Source organism: Daucus carota, chromosome 8 (assembly GCF_001625215.2).
Source record: "Daucus carota subsp. sativus chromosome 8, DH1 v3.0, whole genome shotgun sequence".
Taxonomy (NCBI): Eukaryota; Viridiplantae; Streptophyta; class Magnoliopsida; order Apiales; family Apiaceae; genus Daucus; species Daucus carota.
In genome coordinates this window covers 29,562,680-29,578,330 of record NC_030388.2, presented here as the reverse complement: position 1 = coordinate 29,578,330, position 15,651 = coordinate 29,562,680, and the positions used below count along the sequence as shown (strand labels likewise).

The 15,651-nt window shown below is 34.7% G+C and overlaps 2 protein-coding genes across 4 annotated transcripts; both read left to right on the top strand.

Annotated features, from left to right (window-relative positions):
* Positions 1-3,256: 3,256 nt before the first annotated feature.
* LOC108198512 (cytochrome P450 704C1) lies at positions 3,257-5,472 on the top strand. The gene is made up of 5 exons (XM_017366265.2): positions 3,257-3,980; positions 4,068-4,352; positions 4,443-4,781; positions 4,863-5,066; positions 5,246-5,472. Exons 1-5 carry the CDS (start codon positions 3,459-3,461, stop codon positions 5,429-5,431), a joined length of 1,536 nt encoding a protein of 511 aa, XP_017221754.1. The 5' UTR covers positions 3,257-3,458; the 3' UTR covers positions 5,432-5,472.
* Positions 5,473-7,936: 2,464 nt separating this feature from the next.
* LOC108199897 (aldo-keto reductase family 4 member C10) lies at positions 7,937-12,162 on the top strand. Of its 3 annotated transcripts, none has more exons than XM_017367920.2 (4): positions 7,941-8,188; positions 8,520-9,119; positions 10,271-10,525; positions 11,729-12,162. In XM_017367920.2, the coding sequence occupies exons 2-4, from the start codon at positions 8,556-8,558 to the stop codon at positions 11,993-11,995; spliced, it is 1,086 nt and encodes a 361-aa protein (XP_017223409.1). In that variant the 5' UTR covers positions 7,941-8,188; positions 8,520-8,555; the 3' UTR covers positions 11,996-12,162. The 3 variants fall into 3 exon arrangements, with proteins under 3 accessions (XP_017223408.1, XP_017223409.1, XP_063938961.1); XM_064082891.1 differs by having other exon boundaries at positions 8,002-8,270; XM_017367919.2 differs by having other exon boundaries at positions 7,937-9,119.
* The last annotated feature ends 3,489 nt before the right edge of the window (positions 12,163-15,651 follow it).

The following is a 15,651-nucleotide window of genomic DNA, read 5'->3' as shown; positions in this document are numbered from 1 at the left end:
CTGGTGCCACGAACAGCGGGATCATCAACCAATTCATCTTGATTTAAATTAATCGGTTGCTGATAATCTGCACCAGAGTTATCTTTTTCGTTTTTCCAGCTCCACTCATCATTCTCCATGAAGCTTACATCCCTGCTTATAATAATTTTTTTAGTATCGGGCTGAAAAACTCTATAAGCTTTGGATATCAAGCTATATCCAATAAATACACCAGCCTCCGCTTTCTTGTCCAACTTGTCTCTCTTGATCTGTGGCACATGAGTAAAACACAAACATCCAAACACCTTAAGATTTTTAATTAAGGGCTTATAACCATACCATGCCTCATAAGGAGTCTTCCCATTTACGGCTTTTGTCGGGAGTCTGTTTAGCAAAAACACAGATGTGTTGGCAGCCTCCGCCCAATATTCTTTAGGCAAATTCTTCTCATGAAGCATGCACCTGGACATCTCCATTATTGTCCTGTTCTTCCTCTCGCTGACTCCATTTTGTTGTGGACTATACGGAGCCGTAAGATGGTGTTCAATGCCTGAATCCTCACAAAATTTGTTGAATTCACTAGAGGTGTACTCTTTGCCATTATCAGACCTTAAAACTTGAATCTTGCAGCCACTTTGATTCTCGATCCATTGCTTGAATTTGAAGAACACACTTGCAACTTCTGACTTGAACCTGAGAAAATAGATCCAACACATTCTCGTGAAATCATCAATAAAAATGATGTAGTATTTACTACCATTAAGAGAAGGAGTTCTTTGAGGTCCGCACAAATCTGTATGAATCAATTGCAACTTTGAGGTGGCTCTCCATGTTGCTTGTTGGAAAGGAGTTCTGGCTTGTTTACCATATTGACATGACCTGCAATTTGGCAATTCAGTCTCTATATGCGGCAAACCAATAGCCAAATCTTTTCTCTGCATATTTAGTAATGCTGCATGATGAAAATGGCCCATCCTTTTGTGCCATAATTCTGCAGTAGTTGTGTTAGCTGAATATACAGCTTGTTCCTCCTCCATTGGATCAAATGAATAGCTTTTTCCTTTCATCTTGATTCTAAAAACATCAACGTTATTTGCATCCTTGATCAAACATTGCTCATTCTCAAATATAACCTTAAATCCCTTGCTAGTCAGTTGTCGAACACTTAAGAGATTTTGATCAATTTCAGGTACAAACAACACATCAGAAATTAGTTTTGTACCTCTACAACTTTCAATGGCGATTGTTCCCTTTCCTTTTACAGCAATATATGCGCCGTTGCCAATTCTGACCTTCGAAACTTGTGATCTGTCCAGCTCTCTGAAAAGTTCTTCATCTCCGGTCATGTGATTGGTACAACCACTATCAATTAGCCAACAATCACTAGAGCTGCTGCTTGTAAAACAAGATGCAACGAACAGCTGCTCCTCCTCCTGCTCGTTTGCCATTTGAGCATTTTCTTTACGGTAATACTCGCTTCTGCATATCTTTTCATCATGCCCCATCTTGTTGCACTTTCCACATTTTACATCAGGCCTTTTCCAACACTTGAAAGGAGAATGACCTTTCTTTCCGCAGTGTTTACATGGAGGGAATTCTTTGAATCTTTCTCCTTTAGTGCTGCTTGCATTTGTAAAAGAATCTCGAGGATGAAAATTCTTTTTTTGAAATTTCTTCTTCTTATCTTTGTCACTGTGATTGACTTGTAACTTGGCTTGAAGAGCTCCTTCCACGGAACCTTCTTCCCTCATCAATCTTCTCTGTTCTTGAGCCTGCAAAGCATTGTTTAGCTCTGCCAATGTGATTTTTGACAGATCTTTGGTACTCTCCAAAGATGAAATAGTAGCATCAAATTTTTCTGGAAGCGTAACAAGAATTTTCTGTACTATTCTGGAATCTGAAAAATCGGAGCCAAGTATCCTTATTTTATTTGCTATGTTAACAAGTTTACCTGTGTACTCCTTTATTGTTTCTGACCCATTCATTTTCTGCATCTCGAATTCTCTGACCAAATTCAAGACTTGCATTCCTTTAACTCTTTCGTCTCCTTCATATTCAGTTTTGAGAAAATTCCAGATCTCAAATGCTGATTTTTTTGTCATAACCCTTGTAAAAATTTCTGCAGAAACCGCTGCAAGTAACGTACCTCTGGCCCTTGACTTCTTTGCTTTTCTCTCTCGTATATACCTAGCCTGAGACATGGTGGAAGCATCTGTTACTTGAGGAACTTCGTAGTCCTCCTCAACAGGTTCCCAGAGATCATTCGCCTCTAGATGTGCCTCCATTCTCGCTGCCCAGAGTTGATAATTCTCACCATTGAACACCGGTGGTGCTAGAGATGTGAATGGTTTTTCGAGATCCATAGAAAAAATAGAAGTAAGGTGTGTGTGTGGCTATTTTGATTTAGTCACAGGTCCCTCAAGAAGAGGCGCTCTGATACCAATTTGTTGGTTTTAAGTTTGTAAAACACTGCTATACTTGAAACATATAGAAGCACAGAAGATAGGCTAAAGATTGATGTATCTTATTGCTCCAGACTTAGGCATTTTAAATAGGCTACAAATCAAAAACTGAAATACAAACTTAAATAAAATAGATAATGCTCAGCATGAAATCAGTGCTGAATTTATTCCTAGAATGATTTATGCCAGAAGATCAGCCTTTGCAATTACTGAGGCAATATTCAAACAAGTACAATTTGATCCCCAAAAATACCAGTTCAATTTGATCCTCAAAATTTACCAGTGCAATTTGACACACTCAACAAGTTTTAATATTTCCAGTTTTCTCAAGGTCTCGCCTAACTGAGTACTAACAAGATACTCATTAATGACGGAGAAGAAAGGGCGTCTAAAAAAATATTTTGTCATTATATTTTCCTTATCGCGAAAATAGAATATTTATTTCAAATATGAATGACAAAACCCCGCCACTTCTATTGGACACCATTTCTATATATGTGTTTGTGAGAATCATTCACCTCTTACTCATATACAATGACAGGTTGACATTGGCTTGCTGAACTGAATTCCTGGACACCATTTTTATGTATTTGTGTTTGAATTTTACACATATTATAAACAGAAGGTCTAGGCTGAAGTTACAATATTAAAGAGTTATCATATATTATATTTATCATTCGAAGAGCCTAAAGAAGTATATCATTCAAAGTTTATTCTGCTACTTGTCCTATGGACTTGGCCTTTTGCTGCAACTCACCATCTTTCCATCGTTATAATATAAGCACATTTTTTTCACGTCAATCTGATTCAATTTTTTCGTGGAAAGAAAGAAGATACTCATTTTTATTCATGTAGATTGATGAATTTGTCGTTTCTTTTTTCCTTCGTTGGAAAGGAAAAGAACTGCAATGAGAAAAATATAGAAAATGGCAATGTCACTGTCTGAGAATTTAAGCATTTGCATAAATTCCAGCACATTTTGCTATGTGATATTCAACCATTTTTCCGACCTCAGAGATGGACTTCTTCTGTGCTATCATTGCATTCTTGGTAATTTCAGCACTGCTTCTTCTAATAATCTTTTCTGCTCTAATGCTGAAAATCTTTACTGGAAAGTCGATCAGAAATCCCCAGTACCCTCCGGTGGCTGGAACTGTATTCGGTCAGCTGTTTTATTTCAACAGGCTCCATGACTACCTGGCAGAACTGGGGAAAAGACATGGTACTTTTAGACTTCTTGCACCAGACCAGAGTGAAATTTACACAACTGATATACAAAACATTGAACATGTACTTAAAACCAGTTTCAATAAGTACTCTAAAGGTCAATACAATGTAGATATAGTAACTGATCTGTTTGGCCAAGGTATCTTTGTTGTTGATGGTGCTAAGTGGCGCCAGCAGAGAAAGCTTGCAAGTCATGAGTTCTCAACAAGAGTTCTTCGCGACTTCAGCTGTACAGTGTTCAGAAACAATGCAATAAAGTTGGTTAAAACTGTTACTGAACTTTCCTTAGCTGGCACAATTTTTGATATACAAGTAAGTAATCTCAATGATAGTATTTATATGTGAATTAGTCCATGTGAAAGTTAGCCTTGTTGCTGTACAGAATATTAAATTTTGCAGGACTTGCTAATGAGATGTACTTTGGACTCCATTTTTAAAGTTGGATTTGGAGTGGATTTGAATTGTCTGGAAGGATCAGATGAAAAAGAAAAGGCGTTTATCAGGGCGTTTGATGATTCAAATGCATTAACATATTGGCGCTATGTGGATCCAACTTGGCAGCTGAAGCGGTTTCTTAATATTGGCTCAGAAGCTTCCCTTAGCAAGAACATAAGAATCATAAATGATTATGTGCAGAATTTAATAATCAAGAAGAGGGAACAATCTGAAATGCTACATCATATCGTAAGTGCCTATTTTTCCTTTTCTTGTTACATTTTTAGTATGACCCGCGGATAATATTATGAACTACGAGTTGGCCTTAATGAGTTTCAGAACGAAAAGGAGGATATACTCTCAAGATTTCTGGTGGAGAGCAAGAAGGATCCAGAAAATATGAATGATCAATACTTGATGGATATAATTCTAAATTTCATAATTGCTGGCAAAGATACAACTGCAAATACGCTTTCATGGTTTTTCTATATGGTCTGCAAGAATCCACTAGTACAGGAGAAAATATCACAAGAAATAAGAGACGTTTTTGGCAGCAAGCGCGATGAAAGTAGCATTGAAGATTTTGTAGGTGCTATAAATGATGAAAAACTTGAAAAAATGCAGTACCTGCACGCGGCTTTGTCAGAGACCTTAAGACTCTACCCTGCGGTCCCTGTGGTAATTATGCAAATAATCTCACAGATATGATGTTATTTTTAGAAAATCTTTACGACTGATAGATTTTTGTGCATGTTGAAGGACGGAAGGTGTGCTGAGGAGGACGACATTCTTCCTGATGGTTATAAGTTGAGAAAAGGCGATGGCGTATATTATTTATCATACGCGATGGGGAGGATGCCTCGTATATGGGGAGATGATGCTGAGGATTTTAGGCCAGAAAGATGGCTCAACAGCGATGGGGTCTTCGTGCCTGAATCACCCTTCAAGTTCGTGGCATTTCATGTAAGTCACATGTTAACGTTTTAGATGGACTGATTCGTCTCAGATCGAGGTTTAGCAGAGGTCTCAAGTTCGACCCCCCGAGCCTTCCTCTACTAACACCTTAAGGACAAAACTAAAACTGTTAATTATATAGCAAGAACATCTAACATTTTGAGCTCTAATTTTTGATGATTTTGCAGGCTGGACCGCGAATTTGTCTTGGCAAGGACTTTGCTTATCGTCAAATGAAGATAGTATCAATTGCTCTGCTTCGATTCATTCGTTTGAAACTAGCTGATGAGGAAAATAAAGTGACTTATAGGACCATGTTCACTCTTCACATTAATGGAGGCCTTCATCTCCGTGCAGTTCAAAGGCCAGCCTAGTTATGTTCAGTTATTATGTGTAACAAGTATTTTCACTCTTCTCTTTGTTGTTTAGATAATTTACATAACACTATATCAGTTCATGGATGTGAATATTAGTGTTTCATTTTGAACGTAATCAGAAGAGAAAATATTACGGATGAAAAAATAAACCAAACCAAGGATTTCTCGTGTATCTGTCTAGAAGTACAATTGATATACGAGAGTACAATTGAGAAACTAAGGATTTCTCCGTATATCTGTGATTTGTGTGACAAGACTATCCTTATTCGAAGTAAAAGCATATTGAGCTGGATAAAATGACAATCGATTCCAATATACTGAGTCCGGACATGTTAAATTTGATTAGGTGTGAAATCTATAGCTGCTAACAAATTCCTAAAATTGGGATTTTTTTTACTTGGGTTTTCTTTTACAAGAATTGTTTGAACTTCTAAACTTGAGAATTCATAAGTTAAATCAATCTTGACCTCTCAGTTCAGTCTTGTTTGTAAATTTAATTGCTTCCATGATTAAAATAGTTAAGTAAAGCGCTTGTGCTTCATTATGGATCATTTAGCAGCCAAATCCAGTTCATGCAATATTGGAAGATTATTTCATGATTTTTATATATAAATTTTTTTTGTCATAATTATATATATAAATTATGCACGTTTCAACTTGGATATAATCGAAACATATCTAGTTGTGGGCGGCTAGTTGAAAGGCAGCTGAATAAAAAAAAATAACAAAAAGGATTGTAATGTCATAGTTGGACAAACAACTTGAGGTCATGAACCTAATTTCTTATTTCGCCAGCTCTTTATAATACAGAAGCATTTATACAGTTTTTTTAAAAACACAAATTGGTTCTAGCAGCGGGAGTAATTTTTAGCGATCAAGCAGACAGTTAAATAGGATTTTAAACGGATTAATAAGCAGGTTAACAATATATATTTAATTATTTAATTATAATTTAATATATTTAAAAATAGAATTATGTAGTGATAAGAATAGTCAAAAACTGTCTATCTAAATTTGTATAATAATTATACAAATCGGATCGGGGAAATGTGAAAAACTGTACCCAACCCGATCCCCGATATTTTTTCGAAATCGTCTCCGTTCTCCGACCCATACCCAAAAAAAATCCCCGAATCCCCGCACCATTCAGTGCGATTTCCCCGTTCCCCGATCTATACCTAAAAAAAGTCTCATAATCCTCGCACTATTCGGTGCGGGGATCGGGCCGGGATCGGGCGGGTCGGGATTAATGCCCATCCCTACTATAATTTCGATGAAAATTCGAATCCAAAATCATACGCCTATCTGTAATCTCAAATCGGTCCTTATCTTTCGAGCACCCTGGTCTGGACAATTTCTTACATCTACATTAAAACTATACTATCACAAAAAGAGGTTCTAGAAGCATACGAGTGATAACGTTAACATGAAAAAATCACAATAGCGGAAAAAACTGGCAAAACCCAAACCAGAAAACTAAGCAACGTCCCTGAGGCATGATTTTTGCAGTTAGTTCCACAATTTAGACTTTTGGAGCTCCCCCACCATGGACTGCATGGTTGCTGATTGCTTTTCAGTTTTTTGTTGGGCCACGTGGACAAACAAACTGGACTTGTCTTATGCCTTTGTTTAATCATGTAGATGACACTTAGGTGTGTGATGGCTTGGTTTGTTCTCTCACTTGGGTTTTTTCACCTCAATTATCCTTACTTTTAAATGTGCTTGGGAAAATATGATGCAATTATCAAGCAATATCCAAGAAGATAATGTAGTTTCTTTGAAAAATTTCATTTTTAACGAGAATGGTTTTAGTAAATATGTTATATGAAGAGCATTGTTTCATTAAAATTCATAAAAATTATAAATGTTGTATAAGTAGATTACCTTTTCCATAGCTTGTAAAATATGTTGTCTCTAAAATTTATACTCTCTCCGCCCCTCTCATTTCTTTACAGGTTTTTTCACTACCTGACACACATTTTAAAACGCATATAAAACATAGTTCCGTAATATACTTTTGAAATTTTCTTTTTCTCTATAAAAGTTTAAACGTCAAAATTTTATTCAAAAAAAAATATTCAGAATAATTTTTGAAACTATATATTCTAGGAGTATTAAAATCAGTGCCAAACCCCCGTCCCCAATGTAAACAATTGAGGGGACGGAGAGAGTAAGATTTTCAAGATATTTATCATTGTCCAGAAGAATCAGATTATTTTCCTCAAAGAAATAAAAGACATCTACAAAATTCATATATAAAGACAATGACTCAAGTGAGAACAAATTATTTTTGAGAACAATAAGAACAATTGTTCTGCACTTTTTTAAACATACATAACAATAATTTAGAAAATTTTCATTTTTTTACATATTATTGCCTACTTCCTAAAATAAAAAATACATTCAAGTTTTATCAAAAATTTAAATAGCACAACAATATAAATGAAATGTGACAAAAAAAAACAATATAAATGAAAGAAACGCATATGAGGGCTACGTCTCATAAAAAAATGATTACCACTTGTCTTTTCTCTCCCACAGGATAGGGACTTGAATGAGTAGGAGAGAGAGAACACAAACTTTGATTAATCACACTCTTTTGTTGCTTTCTCTCTTACCCTCCTCCCTCTGTGTTGCCATTGTTGACCAAATTCCATACTTACCCCAATTCTATACTTACATATATACACACATTATTATTTATATACAGTGAGAACGCAGTCATTACATGGGTCTCATTTTCTTGTAAAAAAGGTCAGACCTTTGTTAACTTTAGTCAATCTTGCAGTTTTGTTTATTTGGTGGCTCTTGGGATCATTTGCTCATTTGGGTTCTTGTTTAAGTAGGGCAACCGACAGTTTGTGTTTGTGTTTTTTAAGATTGTTTTTGTTGTTTTGTTATGTTGCTGAGGAATCAATTTGGAATATCTCAATTGGGTACTCTTGATATGTTGTTTTTTATGTGTGTGTCTGTGTGAAGATTGTTTTTTGAGTGTTTGTGTGATTGGGTTTTTGTGTTATTGGCCTAAAGTTTGGATTTTTTTGATCTGGGGTGGTTCTGAATTTTTGTTTTTGTGGGTTTTTAGGGTTTTTTTTGTTGTTGAGTTGAGGACAATTGAGGGATGAAAGGAAAGATTGGGACTTCGAGTAGTTACTTTGTGTTGAATACTGGGGCTAAGATTCCGGCTATAGGGCTTGGGACTTGGCAGAGTGGTGGTGATCTTTGTGTTGAAGCAGTAAAGACTGCGTTATCTGTCGGTTACCGACATATAGATTGTGCACATCTTTATGGGAATGAGGTTGAAGTCGGTGAAGCGTTGGCTGAAGCTTTTAAAGGTTCATTGAAAAGAGAGGATCTTTTCTTGACCTCTAAGTTGTATTGTACTAATTCGATTAATAAAATTGAGAAAGCTGTCAGAGTTTCGCTGAAGAATCTTGGAGTGTCGTATTTGGATCTTTATTTGATGCATTGGCCTGAGAGCTTTGCGTTTGGGGATGCTACTGACCCTCCCGCTCAAAGTGGTAGTGAATATAGGCAATTTTTGAACCGGCTTAAATCAACATGGAAAGCGATGGAAGATCTGATTCAGTTGGGGCTTGTTCGAGCAATTGGAGTTAGTAATTTCAGTCTGCAGCAGATGAAAGAGTTGCTTAAATTTGCCAAAATTGTTCCAGCAGTTAATCAGGTTGGTAACATGTTCTTTGTATCAATTTCAGTTGCATACATATATGTGAGAAATTGACGCTGGCTCATTGCTTAATACATGTATTAAAGGTCCGGCCTTTAATGTCTTTTAGGCCTATTTAAATAGCAATAATGACAAGAAACTCATATCGAAAATAAGTCTGGTTTTTTCAGAGTTTTTGCTGGTTTATACTACAGTACGGATACCTAAAAGTATTTTTGAATAAAATTGGAGTCTGATGTTCCAACAAGGGGATGAAATTTGGAATCTCTAGTATTGGTTTCATCTTTTATCATTATTTTACCACAGGGATACTGATTTTTTACTTTTCCTATTAATTATCGCACTAAACCTTCCAACTCTTTTCTAGAAAGAAGATATTTACAATAAATTATAATGAATAAACTTCACCGCCAGCACAACCAAGGTGTGGAGTTTGGACTGCAGTTAGCTGGATATATGCTATTCTGAATCAATGGTTCACCTCTTGAAGTGACCAACAACCTTGTAAAGTTGACATAGTAATCATTTAAACAAGCTTTTATTGTCTAGTTGGAACTTTATAAATACTCAGCAACTTCTTTCTTGTTGTCAAGATAAGCGACAACTAAGGTTTAGTCAATTGTTTGCACCAAAGAAAGGCTTATATATTTACCATCCAGAATAACATTGAAAAAACTTCTTTTTGCTAAATAAGAGGGAGGGGAGTATTTCAACCAAATTATATCTAAAAGCAGTATTCAGTGACTTTTGATTTATTGAAGTATGTTTTTGATTCATCTCCGGATCATCCACAAAGATTCTTGTAATTGTCCATATACTGTTTTGGTGGGGTTGCTAGCCTTGTTTAATCTTCCACACAAGCTTCAGATTGGTTACATCTGAATTCGGTAGTCATGGTACGGTGGTTACTTTGGTTGTTGCTTGTGTGCGCACATATACTCAAAAACACACATTCATATATTTGAATAGAGATTATGTTTAGCTTTATCTGACATCTTTGCAAATCGTCAAGAAGATGAAGTGTTATGGACTTGTACTGCACTCTTTGTTTCACTGGTTTAGGGTTTTGGGTTTAGTGTTGGATGTTTCCCCGAACTGAAAATAGGTACTTTCAGATGTCATAACTGGTTTGTGATTTTTTTTATTAGATGGAGTTGCATCCATTCTGGAGGCAAGAAGAACTTGTCAAATTCTGTCAGTCAAAAGGTATTCATGTATCTGCTCACACACCATTAGGAGTACCAGCCACCAGTCCCACTCTCTCTGAAAGTGGATCGGGTGAGGAAGATGAACCTGGAACCCCACGCCTTTGTTTTAGAAGGTCAAGATCAGTTCATGGGCCGATGTTAAAATTGTCAGTTGTCGCTGAGATAGCAGACAAGCATAAAAAGACACCAGAGCAGGTACTGCCAGACTTATTATATCCACTGATCTTGCTGATTTGTTTGCTTTTATCCTGTAAACTTTAATAATAATTTTAAAGCTGTGTGTTAGTTCCAATACAATATTCAGAGACCATTCTAATTCTTGTTGTGCCATCGCTTCCTTTTCCTTCTAATAGCTGACATGTTAGTAATTAATTACGAGCAATACAGAGCATTATTAATTAATTTCCTGTTTTGACATATAAGCAACAAAACTAGGGTTTGCTTCCACAACTTTGAAAGCATATATGGTTGCTTAGTTAGGCCAAAAAAAAAGGTTCTTGCTAAACAATGTATTGCTTACTAATTATTAGGTGGCAGAAGCTTATATTGATTGTTCATGTTCCATTTCTCTGATCTAGACAGTAATTATAAATTATGTTTGGTGTAACCTCTGACAACAGCAAGACGTTTGTTCTTGAAATGTTGCTGCATAGAAACAAATTTTTGAGTGTGGACTGTGGAGTGTTGGTTCAAGGAAACAGGTTTTTTGAGTTTAAATTGAATAGCATGCTTTCCTTGGATTAGATCATAAATTTTCACAATATATGGTATGGAAACTTTTTCATTTGTCTTCTGTCCAACAATGAAAATGATTCAAAGTGCATTCGGAAAAAAGTTAGTTTGTTGAAGTTATGTTACTTTTCTTTTTTCTTTACTAATTTAAAAGTTACATTACTACATTCATAGTGATAGTCAGTCTCAACTCTCCACTAGTTTGGATAAAAAAGGTTCTTAGGTACACACGTTCATGTCTGCCGGAAATTGGTGGACCAGCCTGGTGATTATTTTAGTAGATTAATTTTTTTTTACAATGTGTGACATGATCCACATAACTTATCATGTGGCAAAGAATAGTGGCATACTGCTGGTAGGTATTACGTGATTGTGGAGTTCTGCAGTCTCTTGTATGTTTAGGCTCTCTTTACTTCATCCTGTGTCCCTGTCAGAGCTATGAAAGACAACTCGGTTAATTTTATTTTCAGTGCAATTATTGTCCAACTTGACACTATTGGAGCTTATGCACTTGCAATATTTGTTTATTAAAAGTCTTGTGTATCAAGAAAAGTCAATATAATTAATGCATATAAGGGCTAAGTGTAGTTTCCAATCTAGTTTTTCATTTGGCATAGTCCTACAAGCATCACTTACAGTCAGTTTTTTCTTAAAATATTATTTCAGATTATTCTGCGGTGGGGTCTTCAGAGAGGGACGAGCGTACTGCCTTGTAGTGTAAAGCCTGATCGCATAAGAAAAAACATAGACATTTTCAGTTGGTCGTTATCAGATAGCGAGTGGAACCGCTTGAACCAGATAGAGCCACAGGTATGCTTATTTGGGAATGGCTTTGTGACTAACTTTTCCGACAGTGCGTTTGTTCATGGTAGTGGTCCGCTTCAGGCAGTGAATGAGATGGATGATGATGCTGAGTCCATTCTTGATATTTAGCTCTATGCTTTCAGTTTTATCCATAAGACTTGTTGATGTAATTTTGTGTGATATGCTTGTTTGTTGTCAGCTTTGTTTTCTTTGCTGGATGTTAGTACAAACTACGTAGTCAAAGGGAGACGTCTTTAACAAAAACTGATTTTGTGAAAATGTTTTCTTGTCGTTCATATTTGCATTGCAAGGTTGTCAATCGACATTCTGCTTTCTTTGTATATATTAAGGTGATTTGAAGTATAATTTGTGTTCTTTTAGTATAAGAGGGAATGAGGTCACCCTGAACCGGTTTTGGACTTGAACCCAGCAAAATTAGCAGCCTAAGTTAGCTGCAGTGCAGAAACCCTGTAGTTGAGTTATCACGATAGTGTTTTAAAAAGCGCATTAAACAACTATATAAACGGCCTTATGTGGAATCAGGCTTAAAGTGTTTAGATTTTGTATTGAACCGGTTTGTAAACCGGTTTGTAGATCAGGATACTACAGTTCGATCATAAAAACAAAAAAGGCCTCAGCAGTCAACACTAGCATTAAATTTTGTCCATTTTTCCTATGGGCCTATAGCTGTCACTATGGAATCCGTTAAATACAACCCAGAGTACATATATAGTTTTGGGCCAGCAAACTCGTTTGTATTGCTTGCAGGGCCAAGTTTCCAAACGAATAAAATTCAGTTCGGGCCAGTTAGAGGTTGGACCAGTAGAATCCGCTAATACAAGTGTTTGGTAGTTAGCGGATTGAAATAGAGGTTTGGACCCAAAAAATTAATTTTGAAAAAGCTACTTTGAGGAGTTTTTTGGGTTAGAGGTTTTGGTTTGTGTCAGAAAAAGCTAATCAATCAGCTATTAACCAAACAGTTTTACGAGAAACAGCTAAATTAAATTCGCTAGTCAAAACATCTATTTCAATCCGCTAGTCAAAACAACTAACTTAATCCGCTAACAGCTAATCCCCAAACAGGCCATGGTATCTAAAAAAATTTACATATACAAAGTTCAATTTTTGTTTCATAAACTACAAATAAAACCAAACTATATTTAAAATCTCGACAAAAAAAATATAGATAATATTATATTTAAGTCTTATAAAAATATTAACAGCTTTTTGGTTGATAATTAAAATAGATAAATATATATTCCATTTACTTGAAAGGCTAAAAATTTACCAAATTAGAAATTTATCCTCTATGAGGAAGGAGACAACCATTCACCTGATTACTAAAGGAGTAAAAAGTTTTGAATTAGAATTAAAATTTAGAAAATAATTATATAATAAAAAATAAATAGTAAATTAATTTTATAAAATCTAAATATATTATCATAAATACTAGAAATGATAATCTTTTACTAGATTGTGGTAGTATTCAATAATAATCTGTCAAACTCTACGTATAATATTTTTACTCCTTAAACTGAAATTTGAAGGTACTTGATTAATATTTACTGTGACTATAATAATTGAAATGATACCCCGTTAAAATTAATGAGCAAAATGATATATGACCTTCACTTTGTTATCCATTTTGATATTTAGGGTCTGTTTGTTTAAGGGAAGTTACGTACTTCCTTTTTTCTTGACCCGTTTGTTTAAATAAGTAGAAGCACTTGAGAAAGCTAACTTCTCTCGTAGCTTCTACATCTTTTCCAAACACTTTATTAGCTTAATTACTTCTCACTTCTACTCCACTTCTTTTATTTAAACAAAAAATCATTTATCTTAAACTAAGTCAAATGACCTCTTAATCCATTTGGAAAACATCCATGCATTCTCCTGGGTATTATAATAATGAGGGGCACTACAATACCCGATCAAATACAAATCATATGGTCATGTTCGTGAAAAGCAGTTTGTTGGAATAAATCAACGAAAAGTCTTGTGATCTTTTAAGCAGGACTCCCTCCCTCCCAAATTAGATGAGCTTTTTTCAAAAAAAAATTATTCTAAAATAGTTGAGCTTCTCTTTTTTCAATGCATATGTATCAATCATCTTCCATCCTTACCCTCTCTTATTTATCATTTCAATGTACCACTAGCTAATACTACTACCTTCGTCCCATTTTAAGTGTCTTGTTTGACTTTTGAATGGTCAAATTGACCAAATTTTGACTAAGATTTACACATATAATATAAATTTTAAAAATAAAAAAAATTATGTCATTATAAATTACATACAATATACTATAAAATGTAATTTTTAATTTTTTAAAATAATAACAAATTTGTTCTTTATGCTTGGTCAAAAATTAGTCAATTTGACCGTTGAAGGTCAAAACAAGACACTTAAAATGGGATGGAGGGAGTATACAATAAAAAGTCAACACAATAAATATGGGTAAAAATGTAAAAAGAAACAACCATTTAATACTCGTGTGTGAAATGAGCAAAAGGCTCATCTAAATTGGGATGAAGGGAGTACTATTATAACATATTTTTGGTTCTAAACATGTTCTCATAATTATTGGATTCAAAGGAAAACTTTAAATTTATCCAAGACTCATTCCTATTACACAAAGTAGTAGTGCATCCTGTTTAAGTCTAGTTTGAATGCGTGTGTTTTGTGCCAAGCAAGAGTAGAAGATATGCACACAAACACAAGTTTAGAGTTGACAAGAATGAGTCAGATGAGTTTGGTGTGGTTGAAGGGGTATATACTATGAAACCGTGTTTGTTTTTAGTGGATAAATGATGCTACTTTAACGTCAAGCCGTGTTTTTACTCTACCTTGTGCATGGTTTTTCTTCTTCGTGTCGTGGTTTAGGTTGGACGTTTTCCATTTATTGTACTCCTTCGTGGTCCGGTTAAATCATACTCCCTTCATCCCAAATTAGATGGTTCCGTTGACTTTGGGCACACAATTTAAGGTTCATTGACCACATAGATACGTGACTTATTTTTAAAATTTTATTTTTGCAAATAAAAATTAAAATATGAAATTTTCATTTATAAAAGAAAAAATAAAAAAATAAATTTCGGAAGTAGACGGTCAATACACCTAAAGTTACGTGCCCAAAGTCAACGGGGACATCTAATTTGGGATGGAGGTAGTATATAACTTTTAAGTTATTTGATTTGAAATCCTCTTTTTCTGAATAATAATATCAATCATATATTTTTATTCAAATTTTTTTTTGAAAATAATCATTCTTAGAACGCTGTCAAAAGACTTAAAAATGCGTGCAGAAAAGTCAAGCGACTTATATTTCAAAATAGAGGATGTATTTGAGACTGGAGTTGAACATATATTATAAGATTTTTATAAAATATAGTTCATAATTATTTTCCTCAACAAATGTTTATTATTCAAATTTTTATTTAAAAATAAGTTATTAGACTATATTTATAAAAATTCTAAAATGCATGTCTAAGTAATAAAAAATAGAATGATTGTACTACTCCATGGTCCGGTTGAATTATACTCACACCATCCCAAATTGTATGAGCCACTTTAACTAACATGATTTTTAAGAATGACTAAGGAAAATAATTTTTCTAATATATTTGAACATATTGGATTTTTATAAGTAAATATAGCATGGAGTAGTGTTTTTGTTTTCGATATTAGTTTGATATCATCGCTAATCGTAAATATTTATCACCCTTCTTCGTGACATTATTGAGATGAAGAGAACGGAATTTAAGAAAAACTTTGATTCTCATGAATG